Raw genomic sequence first — 14,562 nt, 5'->3', positions numbered from 1 at the left:
TGATAACAGAGAGTAATAGCAGTCTCCCCTCAGTAATGGCTGATAACAAGGAGTAATAGATTGCTTTCTCCCCCCAGTAATGGCTGATAACAGAGAGTAATAGCAGTCTCCCCCCAGTAATGGCTGATAACAAGGAGTAATAGATTGCGGTCTCCCCCCAGTAATGGCTGATAACAGGGAGTTCTGTAGTGACATGAACTGCACATAGCATTCATCCAGCACTGGGCTGCTGTTCTCTGTTATCAGCCAGGTGCAGGCAGTAGTTGTGAGGAAGGATTGTGTGTACAGGAAGTGACGGTGTGCAGGGAATATGTGTCCCCTCCTGGCTCCTCCCCCAGCTGCTCAGTCATTCTGGTGACAGAACGCTACATACAGTGCAGCGGCCTCTAGTGTTAGCAGCGGAGCATTACACTGCGGCAGGACCGTCAAGTAATAGGTAGAGGGCGGAGCTTAGACAATGATCAGGGGCGTGGCGTCCACATGCGGGGAGAGCAGCGGTGACCATGGCCGAGCACAGAGTGCGAGCTGCGGAGCCGGGAGACTGCGAGGAGATAGTGCGCATGATCCGGGTGAGGGAGGGACCGGGGGAGGGGGAGACTGCGAGGAGACAGTGCGCATGATCCGGGTGAGGGAGGGACCGGGGGAGGGGGAGACTGCGAGGAGATAGTGCGCATGATCCGGGTGAGGGAGGGACCGGGGGAGGGGGAGACTGCGAGGAGATAGTGCGCATGATCCGGGTGAGGGAGGGACCGGGGGAGGGGGAGACTGCGAGGAGATAGTGCGCATGATCCGGGGGAGGGGGAGACTGCGAGGAGATAGTGCGCATGATCCGGAGGAGGGAGAGACTGCGAGGAGATAGTGCGCATGATCCGGGTGAGGGAGGGACCGGGGGAGGGGGAGACTGCGAGGAGATGATAGCGCGCATGATCCGGGGGAAGGGGGAGAGTGCAGGAGATAGTGCGCATGATCCGGGTGAGGGAGGGACCGGGGGAGGGGGAGACTGCGAGGAGATAGTGCGCATGATCCGGGGGAAGGGGGAGAGTGCAGGAGATAGTGCGCATGATCCGGGGGAGGGGGAGACTGCGAGGAGATAGTGCGCATGATCCGGGGGAGGGAGAGACCGGGGGAGGGGGAGACTGCGAGGAGATAGCGCGCATGATCCGGGGGAGGGGGAGACTGCGAGGAGATAGCGCGCATGATCCGGGGGAGGGAGGGACCGGGGGAGGGGGAGACTGCGAGGAGATAGTGCGCATGATCCGGGGGAAGGGGGAGAGTGCAGGAGATAGTGCGCATGATCCGGGGGAGGGAGAGACCGGGGGAGGGGGAGACTGCGAGGAGATAGTGCGCATGATCCGGAGGAGGGAGAGACCGGGGGAGGGGGAGACTGCGAGGAGATAGCGCGCATGATCCGGGGGAGGGGGAGACTGCGAGGAGATAGCGCGCATGATCCGGGGGAGGGGGAGACTGCGAGGAGATAGCGCGCATGATCCGGGGGAGGGAGAGACTGCGGGGAGATAGTGCGCATGATCCGGGGGAGGGAGGGACCGGGGGAGGGGGAGAGTGCAGGAGATAGTGTGCATGATCCGGGTGAGGGGGAGACTGCGAGGAGATAGCGCGCATGATCCGGGGGAGGGGGAGACTGCGGGGAGATAGCGCGCATGATCCGGGGGAGGGGGAGACTGCGGGGAGATAGTGCGCATGATCCGGGGGAGGGGGAGACTGCGAGGAGATAGTGCGCATGATCCGGAGGAGGGAGAGACCGGGGGAGGGGGAGACTGCGAGGAGATAGCGCGCATGATCCGGGGGAGGGGGAGACTGCGAGGAGATAGCGCGCATGATCCGGGGGAGGGGGAGACTGCGAGGAGATAGCGCGCATGATCCGGGGGAGGGAGAGACTGCGGGGAGATAGTGCGCATGATCCGGGGGAGGGAGGGACCGGGGGAGGGGGAGAGTGCAGGAGATAGTGTGCATGATCCGGGTGAGGGGGAGACTGCGAGGAGATAGCGCGCATGATCCGGGGGAGGGGGAGACTGCGGGGAGATAGTGCGCATGATCCGGGGGAGGGGGAGACTGCGAGGAGATAGTGCGCATGATCCGGGGGAGGGAGGGACCGCGAGGAGATAGTGCGCATGATCCGGGGGAGGGGGAGACCGCGAGGTGATAGTGCGCATGATCCGGGGGAGGGAGGGACCGGGGGAGGGGGAGACTGCGAGGAGATAGTGCGTATGATCCGGGGGAGGGGGAGACTGCGAGGAGATAGTGCGCATGATCCGGGGGAGGGGGAGACTGCGAGGAGATAGTGCGCATGATCCGGGGGAGGGGGAGACTGCGAGGAGATAGCGCGCATGATCCGGAGGAGGGAGAGACCGGGGGAGGGGGAGACTGCGAGGAGATAGCGCGCATGATCCGGGGGAGGGGGAGACTGCGAGGAGATAGCGCGCATGATCCGGGGGAGGGGGAGACTGCGAGGAGATAGCGCGCATGATCCGGGGGAGGGAGAGACTGCGGGGAGATAGTGCGCATGATCCGGAGGAGGGAGAGACCGGGGGAGGGGGAGACTGCGAGGAGATAGCGCGCATGATCCGGGGGAGGGGGAGACTGCGAGGAGATAGCGCGCATGATCCGGGGGAGGGGGAGACTGCGAGGAGATAGCGCGCATGATCCGGGGGAGGGAGAGACTGCGGGGAGATAGTGCGCATGATCCGGGGGAGGGAGGGACCGGGGGAGGGGGAGAGTGCAGGAGATAGTGTGCATGATCCGGGTGAGGGGGAGACTGCGAGGAGATAGCGCGCATGATCCGGGGGAGGGGGAGACTGCGGGGAGATAGTGCGCATGATCCGGGGGAGGGGGAGACTGCGAGGAGATAGTGCGCATGATCCGGGGGAGGGAGGGACCGCGAGGAGATAGTGCGCATGATCCGGGGGAGGGGGAGACCGCGAGGAGATAGTGCGCATGATCCGGGGGAGGGAGGGACCGGGGGAGGGGGAGACTGCGAGGAGATAGTGCGTATGATCCGGGGGAGGGGGAGACTGCGAGGAGATAGTGCGCATGATCCGGGGGAGGGGGAGACTGCGAGGAGATAGCGCGCATGATCCGGGGGAGGGGGAGACTGCGAGGAGATAGCGCGCATGATCCGGGGGAGGGGGAGACTGCGAGGAGATAGCGCGCATGATCCGGGGGAGGGGGAGACTGCGAGGAGATAGCGCGCATGATCCGGGGGAGGGGGAGACTGCGAGGAGATAGCGCGCATGATCCGGGGGAGGGGGAGACTGCGAGGAGATAGCGCGCATGATCCGGGGGAGGGGGAGACTGCGAGGAGATAGCGCGCATGATCCGGGGGAGGGGGAGACTGCGGGGAGATAGCGCGCATGATCCGGGGGAGGGAGGGACCGGGGGAGGGGGAGAGTGCAGGAGATAGTGTGCATGATCCGGGTGAGGGGGAGACTGCGAGGAGATAGTGCGCATGATCCGGGGGAGGGAGAGACCGCGGGGAGATAGTGCGCATGATCCGGGGGAGGGAGAGACCGCGGGGAGATAGTGCGCATGATCCGGGGGAGGGAGAGACCGCGGGGAGATAGTGCGCATGATCCGGGGGAGGGAGAGACCGCGGGGAGATAGTGCGCATGATCCGGGGGAGGGAGAGACCGCGGGGAGATAGTGCGCATGATCCGGGGGAGGGAGAGACCGGGGGAGGGGGAGACTGCGAGGAGATAGTGCGCATGATCCGGGGGAGGGGGAGACTGCGAGGAGATAGTGCGCATGATCCGGGGGTGGGGGAGACTGCGAGGAGATAGTGCGCATGATCCGGGGGAGGGGGAGACTGCAAGGAGGAGATAGTGCGCATGATCCGGGGGAGGGGGAGACTGCGAGGAGATAGTGCGCATGATCCGGGGGAGGGGGAGACTGCGAGGAGATAGTGCGCATGATCCGGGGGAGGGGGAGACTGCAAGGAGGAGATAGTGCGCATGATCCGGGGGAGGGGGAGACTGTGAGGAGATAGTGCGCATGATCCGAGGGAGGGGGAGACTGTGAGGAGATAGTGCGCATGATCCGAGGGAGGGGGAGACTGTGAGGAGATAGTGCGCATGATCCGGGGGAGGGGGAGACTGCGAGGAGATGATAGCGCGCATGATCCGGCGGAGGGATGGGGAGGGGGCGACTGCGAGGAGATGATAGCGTGCATGATCCGGGTGTGGGAGGGGGAGGGGGAGACTGCGAGGAGATAGTGCGCATGATCCGGGGGAGGGGGAGACTGCGAGGAGATAGTGCGCATGATCCGGGGGAGGGAGGGACCGGGGGAGGGGGAGACTGCGAGGAGATGATAGCGCGCATGATCCGGCGGAGGGATGGGGAGGGGGCGACTGCGAGGAGATGATAGCGTGCATGATCCGGGTGTGGGAGGGACCGGGGGAGGGGGAGACTGCTAGGAGATAGTGCACATGATCCGGGTGAGGGAGGGACCGGGGGAGGGGGAGACTGCGAGGAGATAGTGCGCATGATCCGGGGGAGGGGGAGACTGTGAGGAGATAGTGCGCATGATCCGGGTGAGGGAGGGACCGGAGGAGGGGGAGACTGCGAGGAGATGATAGCGCGCATGATCCGGCGGAGGGATGGAGAGGGGGCGACTGCGAGGAGATGATAGCGTGCATGATCCGGGTGTGGGAGGGACCGGGGGAGGGGGAGACTGCGAGGAGATAGTGCACATGATCCGGGGGAGGGAGGGACCGGGGGAGGGGGAGACTGCGAGGAGATAGTGCGCATGATCCGGGGGAGGGGGCGACTGCGAGGAGATGATAGCGTGCATGATCCGGGTGTGGGAGGGACCGGGGGAGGGGGAGACTGCGAGGAGATAGTGCGCATGATCCGGGGGAGGGGGCGACTGCGAGGAGATGATAGCGTGCATGATCCGGGTGTGGGAGGGACCGGGGGAGGGGGAGACTGCGAGGAGATAGTGCACATGATCCGGGGGAGGGGGAGACTGTGAGGAGATAGTGCGCATGATCCGGGGGAGGGGGAGACTGCGAGGAGATGATAGCGCGCATGATCCGGCGGAGGGATGGAGAGGGGGCGACTGCGAGGAGATGATAGCGTGCATGATCCGGGTGTGGGAGGGGGAGACTGCGAGGAGATAGTGCACATGATCCGGGGGAGGGGGAGACTGCGAGGAGATAGTGCGCATGATCCGGGGGAGGGGGAGACTGTGAGGAGATAGTGCGCATGATCCGGGTGAGGGAGGGACCGGGGGAGGGGGAGACTGCGAGGAGATGATAGCGCGCATGATCCGGCGGAGGGAGGGGGCGACTGCGAGGAGATGATAGCGTGCATGATCCGGGTGTGGGAGGGACCGGGGGAGGGGGAGACTGCGAGGAGATAGTGCACATGATCCGGGTGAGGGAGGGACCGGGGGAGGGGGAGACTGCGAGGAGATAGTGCGCATGATCCGGGGGAGGGGGAGACTGTGAGGAGATAGTGCGCATGATCCGGGTGAGGGAGGGACCGGAGGAGGGGGAGACTGCGAGGAGATGATAGCGCGCATGATCCGGCGGAGGGATGGAGAGGGGGCGACTGCGAGGAGATGATAGCGTGCATGATCCGGGTGTGGGAGGGACCGGGGGAGGGGGAGACTGCGAGGAGATAATGCACATGATCCGGGGGAGGGAGGGACCGGGGGAGGGGGAGACTGCGAGGAGATAGTGCGCATGATCCGGGGGAGGGGGAGACTGTGAGGAGATAGTGCGCATGATCCGGGTGAGGGAGGGACCGGGGGAGGGGGAGACTGCGAGGAGATGATAGCGCGCATGATCCGGCGGAGGGATGGGGAGGGGGCGACTGCGAGGAGATGATAGCGTGCATGATCCGGGTGTGGGAGGGACCGGGGGAGGGGGAGACTGCAAGGAGATAGTGCACATGATCCGGGTGAGGGAGGGACCGGGGAGGGGGAGATTGCGAGGAGATGATAGCGTGCATGATCTTGGGGAGGGAGCGGACCAAGGGGGGAGATTTATAGGGGATGTGTGAGAACCTGGGGGAGGGGGATGTGGGGCTCTGGGACCCGATGGAAGGGGGTTGTGAGGGGCTCAAGGACCAGGGGAGGGGATGTGGGGCCTGTGTGACCGTTTTCTGTTGCTTCATCTTCCTTCTCTGCAGGAATTGGCAGAATATGAGAACTTATCAGACCAGGTGAAGATGACGGCGGGAGGTGCGGACCTGGGGGTAGTAGTAGCGCTGGTGGGGGTGGTAGTGTTATCACTCCTCTCGGACCCTCTTCTTGTTTCTCCCCGACATTCAGGTCTTCGCCAGGATGGATTTGGTGACGCTCCGCTCTTCAGATGTTTAGTTGTGGAAAATGAAGATGAGGAGAAACGAGCGGCCGGTCAGTAACACGATGGCACCTTATACGGGGGGAGGACTCTCAGTAATGTAGTCGCTCTGTATATGGGGGGCACAATGTCAGTAACGTGACAGCACAGTATACGGGGTAGACACCTGTGTGGTAGATGTCATCGGTTCCTTCCCGGGATAGATTTTTGCTGCCTGTGTGGTAAATGTCATCCGTTTTGTTCCCCGATTTTGTTCCCTGTGTGGTAGACGTCATCGGTCTCGTTCCCGGAGTTGGTTTCTGCTCCCTGTGTGGTAGACATCATCGGTCTCGTTCCCGGGGTCGGTTTCTGCTCCGTGTGTGGTAGATGTCATCGGTCTCGTTCCCAGGGTCGGTTTCTGCTCCCTGTGTGGTAGATGTCATCAGTCTCGTTCCCGGGGTTGGTTTCTGCTCCCTGTGTGGTAGACGTCATCGGTCTCGTTCCCAGGGTCGGTTTCTGTTCCCTGTGTGGTAGACGTCATCGGTCTCGTTCCTGGTGTCGGTTTCTGCTCCCTGTGTGGTAGATGTCATCGGTCTCGTTCCCGGGGTTGGTTTCTGCTCCCTGTGTGGTAGACGTCATCGGTCTCGTTCCCAGAGTTGGTTTCTGCTCCCTGTGTGGTAGACGTCATCGGTCTCGTTCCCAGAGTTGGTTTCTGCTCCCTGTGTGGTAGACGTCATCGGTCTCGTTCCTGGTGTCGGTTTCTGCTCCCTGTGTGGTAGATGTCATCGGTCTCGTTCCCGGGGTTGGTTTCTGCTCCCTGTGTGGTAGACGTCATCGGTCTCGTTCCCAGAGTTGGTTTCTGCTCCCTGTGTGGTAGACGTCATCGGTCTCGTTCCCAGAGTTGGTTTCTGCTCCCTGTGTGGTAGACGTCATCGGTCTCGTTCCCGGTGTCGGTTTCTGCTCCCTGTGTGGTAGATGTCATCAGTCTCGTTCCCGGAGTTGGTTTTTGCTCCCTGTGTGGTAGACGTCATCGGTCTCGTATTTGGGACTGGATTTTGCTCACTGTGTGGTAGACGTCATCGGTCTCGTTCCTGGTGTCGGTTTCTGCTCCCTGTGTGGTAGACGTCATCGGTCTCGTTCCTGGTGTCGGTTTCTGCTCCCTGTGTGGTAGATGTCATCGGTCTCGTATTTGGGACTGGATTTTGCTCCCTGTGTGGTAGACGTCATTGGTCTCGTTCCCAGGGTCGGTTTCTGCTCCCTGTGTGGTAGACGTCATCGGTCTTGTTCTCGGGGCTAGTTTCTGCTCCCTGTGTGGTAGACGTCATCGGTCTCGTTCCTGGTGTCGGTTTCTGCTCCCTGTGTGGTAGACGTCATCGGTCTCGTTCCTGGTGTCGGTTTCTGCTCCCTGTGTGGTAGACGTCATCGGTCTTGTTCTCGGGGCTAGTTTCTGCTCCCTGTGTGGTAGATGTCATCGGTCTCTTTCCTGGTGTCGGTTTCTGCTCCCTGTGTGGTAGACGTCATCGGTCTTGTTCTCGGGGCTAGTTTCTGCTTCCTGTGTGGTAGACGTCATCGGTCTCGTTCCCGGGGTCGGTTTCTGCTCCCTGTGTGGTAGACGTCATCGGTCTCGTTCCCGGGGTCGGTTTCTGCTCCCTGTGTGGTAGACGTCATCGGTCTCGTTCCTGGTGTCGGTTTCTGCTCCCTGTGTGGTAGATGTCATCGGTCTCGTTCCCGGAGTTGGTTTTTGCTCCCTGTGTGGTAGACGTCATCGGTCTCGTTCCTGGTGTCGGTTTCTGCTCCCTGTGTGGTAGACGTCATCGGTCTCGTTCTCGGGGCTAGTTTCTGCTTCCTGTGTGGTAGACGTCATCGGTCTCGTTCCTGGTGTCGGTTTCTGCTCCCTGTGTGGTAGATGTCATCGGTCTCGTTCCCGGAGTTGGTTTTTGCTCCCTGTGTGGTAGACGTCATCGGTCTCGTTCCTGGTGTCGGTTTCTGCTCCCTGTGTGGTAGACGTCATCGGTCTCGTTCTCGGGGCTAGTTTCTGCTTCCTGTGTGGTAGACGTCATCGGTCTCGTTCCTGGTGTCGGTTTCTGCTCCCTGTGTGGTAGATGTCATCGGTCTCGTTCCCGGAGTTGGTTTTTGCTCCCTGTGTGGTAGACGTCATCGGTCTCGTTCCTGGTGTCGGTTTCTGCTCCCTGTGTGGTAGACGTCATCGGTCTCGTTCTCGGGGCTAGTTTCTGCTTCCTGTGTGGTAGATGTCATCGGTCTCGTTCCTGGTGTCGGTTTCTGCTCCCTGTGTGGTAGATGTCATCAGTCTCGTTCCTGGTGTCGGTTTTTGCTCCCTGTGTGGTAGACGTCATCGGTCTCGTATTTGGGACTGGATTTTGCTCACTGTGTGGTAGACGTCATCGGTCTCGTTCCTGGTGTCGGTTTCTGCTCCCTGTGTGGTAGATGTCATCAGTCTCGTTCCCGGAGTTGGTTTTTGCTCCCTGTGTGGTAGACGTCATCGGTCTCGTATTTGGGACTGGATTTTGCTCACTGTGTGGTAGACGTCATCGGTCTCGTTCCCGGTGTCGGTTTCTGCTCCCTGTGTGGTAGATGTCATCAGTCTCGTTCCCGGAGTTGGTTTTTGCTCCCTGTGTGGTAGACGTCATCGGTCTCGTTCCCGGGGTCGGTTTCTGCTCCCTGTGTGGTAGACGTCATCGGTCTCGTTCCTGGTGTCGGTTTCTGCTCCCTGTGTGGTAGATGTCATCGGTCTCGTTCCCGGAGTTGGTTTTTGCTCCCTGTGTGGTAGACGTCATCGGTCTCGTTCCTGGTGTCGGTTTCTGCTCCCTGTGTGGTAGACGTCATCGGTCTCGTTCTCGGGGCTAGTTTCTGCTTCCTGTGTGGTAGACGTCATCGGTCTCGTTCCTGGTGTCGGTTTCTGCTCCCTGTGTGGTAGATGTCATCTGTCTCGTTTCCGGGGTCGGTTATTACTCCTCGCGTGGTAGATGTCATCTGTCTCGTTCCCGGGGTCGTTTTTTGTTCCGTGTGTGGTAGATGTCATCAGTCTTGTTCCCTGAGACATTTTTACTCCCCGTGTTGTAGATGTCATTGGTCTCGTTCCCGGGACCGGATTTTGCTCCCCGTGTGGTAGATGTCATCAGCCTCATAAATTGTGGCCAGCCCCCCGGTCTACTGCCGTCATAGTGGATGTATAGCAGGAGATCGTCCATAGCTGACCCCTCCTCTGTCTCTTCCAGGACCCCGGCTGGTGGGCTACGCTCTGTCCTTCTTCACCTATAGCACCTGGGAGGGGCGGGCGCTCTACCTGGAGGACCTGTACGTCATGCCGGAGTACCGAGGTACCTGCCTGCAAGCTACACCCACAGCAGGGTTTCAGCAGAGGAGAGTACAGTGAACACATTGTGCGGCAGGAAAGCAACATCTCCCCAAGACCTGTACATGGGGAAGCAGCACAGAGTATTTCAGTATTTCTCACCAGTCACCTCCAGAGCTGCACTCACTATTCTGCTGTTACATCATATTGTATTTTCCAGTCACCTCCAGAGCTGCAGTCACTATTCTGCTGTTACATTGTCTTGTGCTCTAGTCACCCCCAGAGCTGCGCTTCCTGTGCTATTCTTACTGTCTCCCTTCTATAGTGTGGTCTGTGACCAGCAGTGGGGTAGTATGACTGCTCCTGCCCTGTGTGTAACGCTCCTGTCTTGCAGGCAGAGGCATCGGCTCCCGTCTTTTTGCTGCTGTCGCAGAGGTGAGTAGTCGGTGACTGTGGGACACTGCTTATTTGACTGTAGGGGGTGACTGTGTTATTTCAGCATTATAGATTATTCTGATCTACTGGTGGCTCTGGTAATCCGGCTCCAGTCTGTAACCACACGGCATCCGCCATTGTCTGGTGTGGGACTTGTATAATCTGTCAGTAGTTATATCCTCCATGTGGCTGACTGACATTAGGGTCTCGCCTCCTTGTTCCCCTCTAGCTCTGCCTGATGTTGGGATCTCTCCTTATCTCTCTCTAGCTCTGCCTGATGTTGGGATCTCTCCTTATCTCTCTCTAGCTCTGCCTGATGTTGGGATCTCTCCTCCTTGTCCCTCTCTAGCTCTGCCTGATGTTGGGATCTCTCCTTATCCCTCTCTAGCTCTGCCTGATGTTGGGATCTCTCCTTATCTCTCTCTAGCTCTGCCTGATGTTGGGATCTCTCCTTATCTCTCTCTAGCTCTGCCTGATGTTGGGATCTCTCCTCCTTGTCCCTCTCTAGCTCTGCCTGATGTTGGGATCTCTCCTTATCCCTCTCTAGCTCTGCCTGATGTTGGGATCTCTCCTTATCCCTCTCTAGCTCTGCCTGACGTTGGGGTCTCTCCTCCTTGTCCCTCTCTAGCTTTGCCTGACGTTGGGGTCTCTCCTCCTTGTCCCTCTCTTGCTCTGCCTGACGTTGGGGTCTCTAATCCTTGTCCCTCTCTAGCTCTGCCTGACATTGGGGTCTCTATTCCTAGTCCCTCTCTAGCTCTGCCTGACGTTGGGGTCTCTCCTCCTTGTCTCTCTCTAGCTTTGCCTGACATTGGCGTCTCTCCTCCTTGTCCCTCTCTAGCTCTGCCTGACATTGAGGTCTCTCCTTGTCCCTCTCTAGCTCTATCTGACGTTGGGGTCTCTCCTCCTGGTCCCTCTCTAGCTCTGCTCTACGTTGGTGTCTCTCCTCCTTGTCTCTCTCTTGCTCTGCCTGACGTTGGGGGTCTCTCCTCCTTGTAACTCTCTAGCTCTGCCTGACGTTGGGGTCTCTCCTCCTTGTCCCTCTCTTGCTCTGCTTGACGTTGGGGTCTCTCCTCCTTGTCCCTCTCTTGCTCTGCCTGACGTTGGGGTCTCTTCTCCTTGTCCCTCTCTTGCTCTGCTTGACGTTGGGGTCTCTAATCGTTGTCCCTCTCTAGCTGTGCCTGACATTGGGGTCTCTATTCCTAGTCCCTCTCTAGATCTGCCTGACGTTGGGGTCTCTCCTCCTTGTCTCTCTCTAGCTTTGCCTGACATTGGCGTCTCTCCTCCTTGTCCCTCTCTAGCTCTGCCTGACGTTGGGGTCTCTCCTTGTCCCTCTCTAGCTCTATCTGACTTTGGGGTCTCTCCTTGTCCCTCTCTAGCTCTGCTCTACGTTGGTGTCTCTCCTCCTTGTCTCTCTCTTGCTCTGCTTGACGTTGGGGTTTCTCCTGCTTGTCCCACTCTAGCTCTGCCTGACATTGGGGTCTCTCCTCCTTGTGTCTCTCTAGCTCTGATGTTGGGGTCTCTCCTCCTGGTTCCTCTCTAGCTCTGACGTTGGGGTCTCTCCTCCTGGTTTGTCTTTAGCTCTGCCTGACGTTGTGGTCTCTCCTGTTTTTTCGTCTCTAGCTCTGCTGACGGGGTCTCTCCTCCTTGTCCCTCTCTAGGTCTGCTTGACGTTGGGGTCTCCTCCTTGTCCCTCTCTAGCTGTGCCTGATGTTGGGGCCTCTCCTCTTTGTCCCTCTTTAGCTCTGCCTGACGTTGGGGTCTCTCCTCTTTGTCCCTCTCCAGCTTTGCCTGACGTTGGGGTCTCTCCTCCTTGTCCCTTTCTAGCTCTGCCTGATGTTGGGCTCTCTTCTCCTTGTCCCTTTCTTGCTCTGCCTGACGTTGGGGTCTCTCCTCCTTGTCCCTCTCTAGATGTGCTGATGTTGGGGTCTCTCCTCCTTGTCCCTCTCTAGCTCTGCCCAACATTGGGGGTCTCTCCTCTTTGTCCTTCTCTAGCTTTGCCTGACATTGGGGTCTCTCCTCCTTGCCCCTCTCTAGATCTGCCTGACATTTTGGTCTCTCCTCTTTGTCCCTCTCTAGCTTTGCCTGACATTGGCATCTCTCCTTCTTGTCCCTCTTTAGCTCTGCCTGACGTTGGGGTCTCCTTGTCCCTTTCTAGCTTTGCCTGACGTTGGGGGTCTCTCCTTGTCCCTCTAGCTCTACCTGACGTTGGGGTCTCTCCTCCTTGTCCCTCTCTAGCTCTGCTCAATGTTGGGGTCTCTCCTTGTCCCTCTCTAGCTTTGCCTGACGTTGGGGTCTCTCCTTGTCCCACTCTAGCTCTGCCTGACATTGGGGTCTCTCCTTGTGTCTCTCTAGCTCTGACTTTGGGGTCTCTCCTCCTTGTCTCTCTCTAGCTCTGACGTTGGGGTCTCTCCTCCTGGTTTGTCTCTAGCTCTGCCTGGCATTGTGGTCTCTCCTGTTTGTTCGTCTCTAGCTCTACTGACGTTGGGGTCTCTCCTCCTTGTCCCTCTCTAGGTCTGCTTGACGTTGGGGTCTCCTCCTTGTCCCTCTTTAGCTGTGCCTGACGTTGGGGTCTCTCCTCTTTGTCCCTCTCTAGCTCTGCCTGACGTTGGGGTCTCTCCTCCTTGTCCCTCTCTAGATGTGCTGACGTTGGGTTCTCTCCTCCTTGTCCCTCTCTAGCTCTGCCTGACATTGGGGTCTCTCCTCCTTGTCCCTCTCTAACTTTGCCTGACGTTGGGGGTCTCTCCTCCTTGTCCCTCTCTAGCTCTGCCTGACTTTGGGGTCTCTTCTCTTTGTCCCTCTTTAGCTCTGCCTGCATTTGGGGTGTTTCCTTGTCCCTTTCTAGCTCTGACGTTGGGCTCTCTTCTCCTTGTCCCTTTCTTGCGCTGCCTGACATTGAGGTCTCTCCTCTTTGTCCCTCTCTAGCTCTGCCTGCATTTGGGGTGTCTCCTCCTTGTCCCTCTCTAGCTCTGCCTGACGTTGGGGTCTCCTCCTTGTCCCTCTCTGGTTCTACTGACATTGAGGTCTCTCCTCTTTGTCCCTCTCTAGCTCTGCCTGATGTTGGGGTCTCTCCTCCTTGTCCTTCACTAGCTCTGCCTGATGTTGGGATCTCTCTTCCTTGTCCCTCTCTAGCTCTGCCTGATGTTGGGGTCTCTTCTCCTTGTCCCTCTATAGCTCTGTCTGACATTGGGGTGCGCTCGTCTGCAACTCTCTGTCCTGGATTGGAACAAGTCCGCCATCTCCTTCTACCGCTCCCGCGGGGCCCGGGACCTGTCTCAGGATGAGGGCTGGCACCTCTTTCGCTTCCTTCCTGAAGATCTCCGCCAGATGAAGTTGAATAATCCCAGCTGACGCCGCAGATGACTCCTTATAGAATCCTTGGTGGACAGGGCCCCCTCAGGACTCCGCTGTCCCCCATGTTGGAGCTGTGGCATGTGAACCTCTGTCCTCAGTGTCAGTAAATGCCTTTCTTCTGCTGCTTTCCTGTTATTGCTCAGGTTCTGCTGCCGTGCATTGTCCTAGAGGTAATGTTTACACCTCACTGTTGTCGTGTGGGCAGCTTCTGTTTGAGTGGTCAGCGGTGTCCCCCACATGATCAGCGGTGTGTACATACTGTGCCCGTGTCTCCGGTGCTCAGCTGGGTGTATAGCGCCCCCTATAGTGATCAGCGGTGTGTATGGTGCCCCCTATAATAATCAGTGGTGTGTACATACTGTGCCAGATCTCCGGTGCTCAGCGTTGTGTATGGCGTCCCTCTAGTGATCAGCGGTGTGTACATACTGTGCCCGGGTCTCCAGTGCTCAACAGTGTGTATGGCGCCCCCTATAGTGCTCAGCGTTGTGTATGGCACCCCCTATAGTGATCAGCGGTGTGTGCATAGTGTACCCGGGTCTTCGGTGCTCAGCTGTGTGTATGGCGCCCCCTATAGTGATCAGCGGTGTGTACATACTGTGCCTGGGTCTCCGGTGCTCAGCATTGTGTATGGCGCCCCCCATAGTGATCAGAGGTGTGTAGAAACTGTGCCCAGATCTCCGATGCTCAGCGGTGTGTATGACGCCCCCTATAGTGATCAGAGTTGTGTATGGCACTCCCTATAGTGATCAATGTAGTGTAAGCTTCATCCCTTGGTGATCCGCTGACATTTTTACACCTGACTGTATTCTGATGTTAGAATCTTATTCTATGGGCTCAGAGTAAGAAAATCTCGTCCAGTTGCCCTTGTCATACATACAGGCCATGCCTCCTCATAAGAATGCGGTACATATGTACATAAGACTGACATCCGAAGCACACATCTGAGGCCATCTTCAGATCATCCTGTTTCTGCCGCTCCTCTCTTTTCGTGTGTCGGCTGCCGCTCCCCTCTCTCCTCTGCTCTTATTGCGATTCGGTTGTGGCTTTCCTTTCCTCCTTTCACTCGTCGACTGCGGCATGGCACTGACTCACCTCCCATCGCGCGTCTCGGCTGCGGCTCCCCTCCTTGTTATGATCCGGTGGTAGGATCACAAAACTGACCTG

At 58.7% G+C, this 14,562-nt stretch overlaps 1 protein-coding gene across 5 annotated transcripts; it reads left to right on the top strand.

Annotated features, from left to right (window-relative positions):
- Positions 1-451: 451 nt before the first annotated feature.
- On the top strand, positions 452-13,519 carry SAT2 (spermidine/spermine N1-acetyltransferase family member 2). Of its 5 annotated transcripts, none has more exons than XM_077261484.1 (6): positions 463-569; positions 6,148-6,199; positions 6,290-6,373; positions 9,536-9,637; positions 10,007-10,047; positions 13,219-13,519. In XM_077261484.1, the coding sequence occupies exons 1-6, from the start codon at positions 504-506 to the stop codon at positions 13,393-13,395; spliced, it is 522 nt and encodes a 173-aa protein (XP_077117599.1). In that variant the 5' UTR covers positions 463-503; the 3' UTR covers positions 13,396-13,519. The 5 variants fall into 5 exon arrangements, with proteins under 5 accessions (XP_077117600.1, XP_077117599.1, XP_077117603.1 ...); XM_077261488.1 differs by lacking the exon at positions 463-569 and adding an exon at positions 851-873; XM_077261487.1 differs by lacking the exon at positions 463-569 and adding an exon at positions 1,272-1,301 and having other exon boundaries at positions 6,149-6,199.
- The last annotated feature ends 1,043 nt before the right edge of the window (positions 13,520-14,562 follow it).

Source organism: Ranitomeya variabilis, chromosome 5 (genome assembly GCF_051348905.1).
Source record: "Ranitomeya variabilis isolate aRanVar5 chromosome 5, aRanVar5.hap1, whole genome shotgun sequence".
NCBI lineage: Eukaryota > Metazoa > Chordata > Amphibia > Anura > Dendrobatidae > Ranitomeya > Ranitomeya variabilis.
The sequence above is the reverse complement of the archived record's forward strand: the minus strand, read 5'-3'. Positions and strand labels throughout refer to the sequence as shown.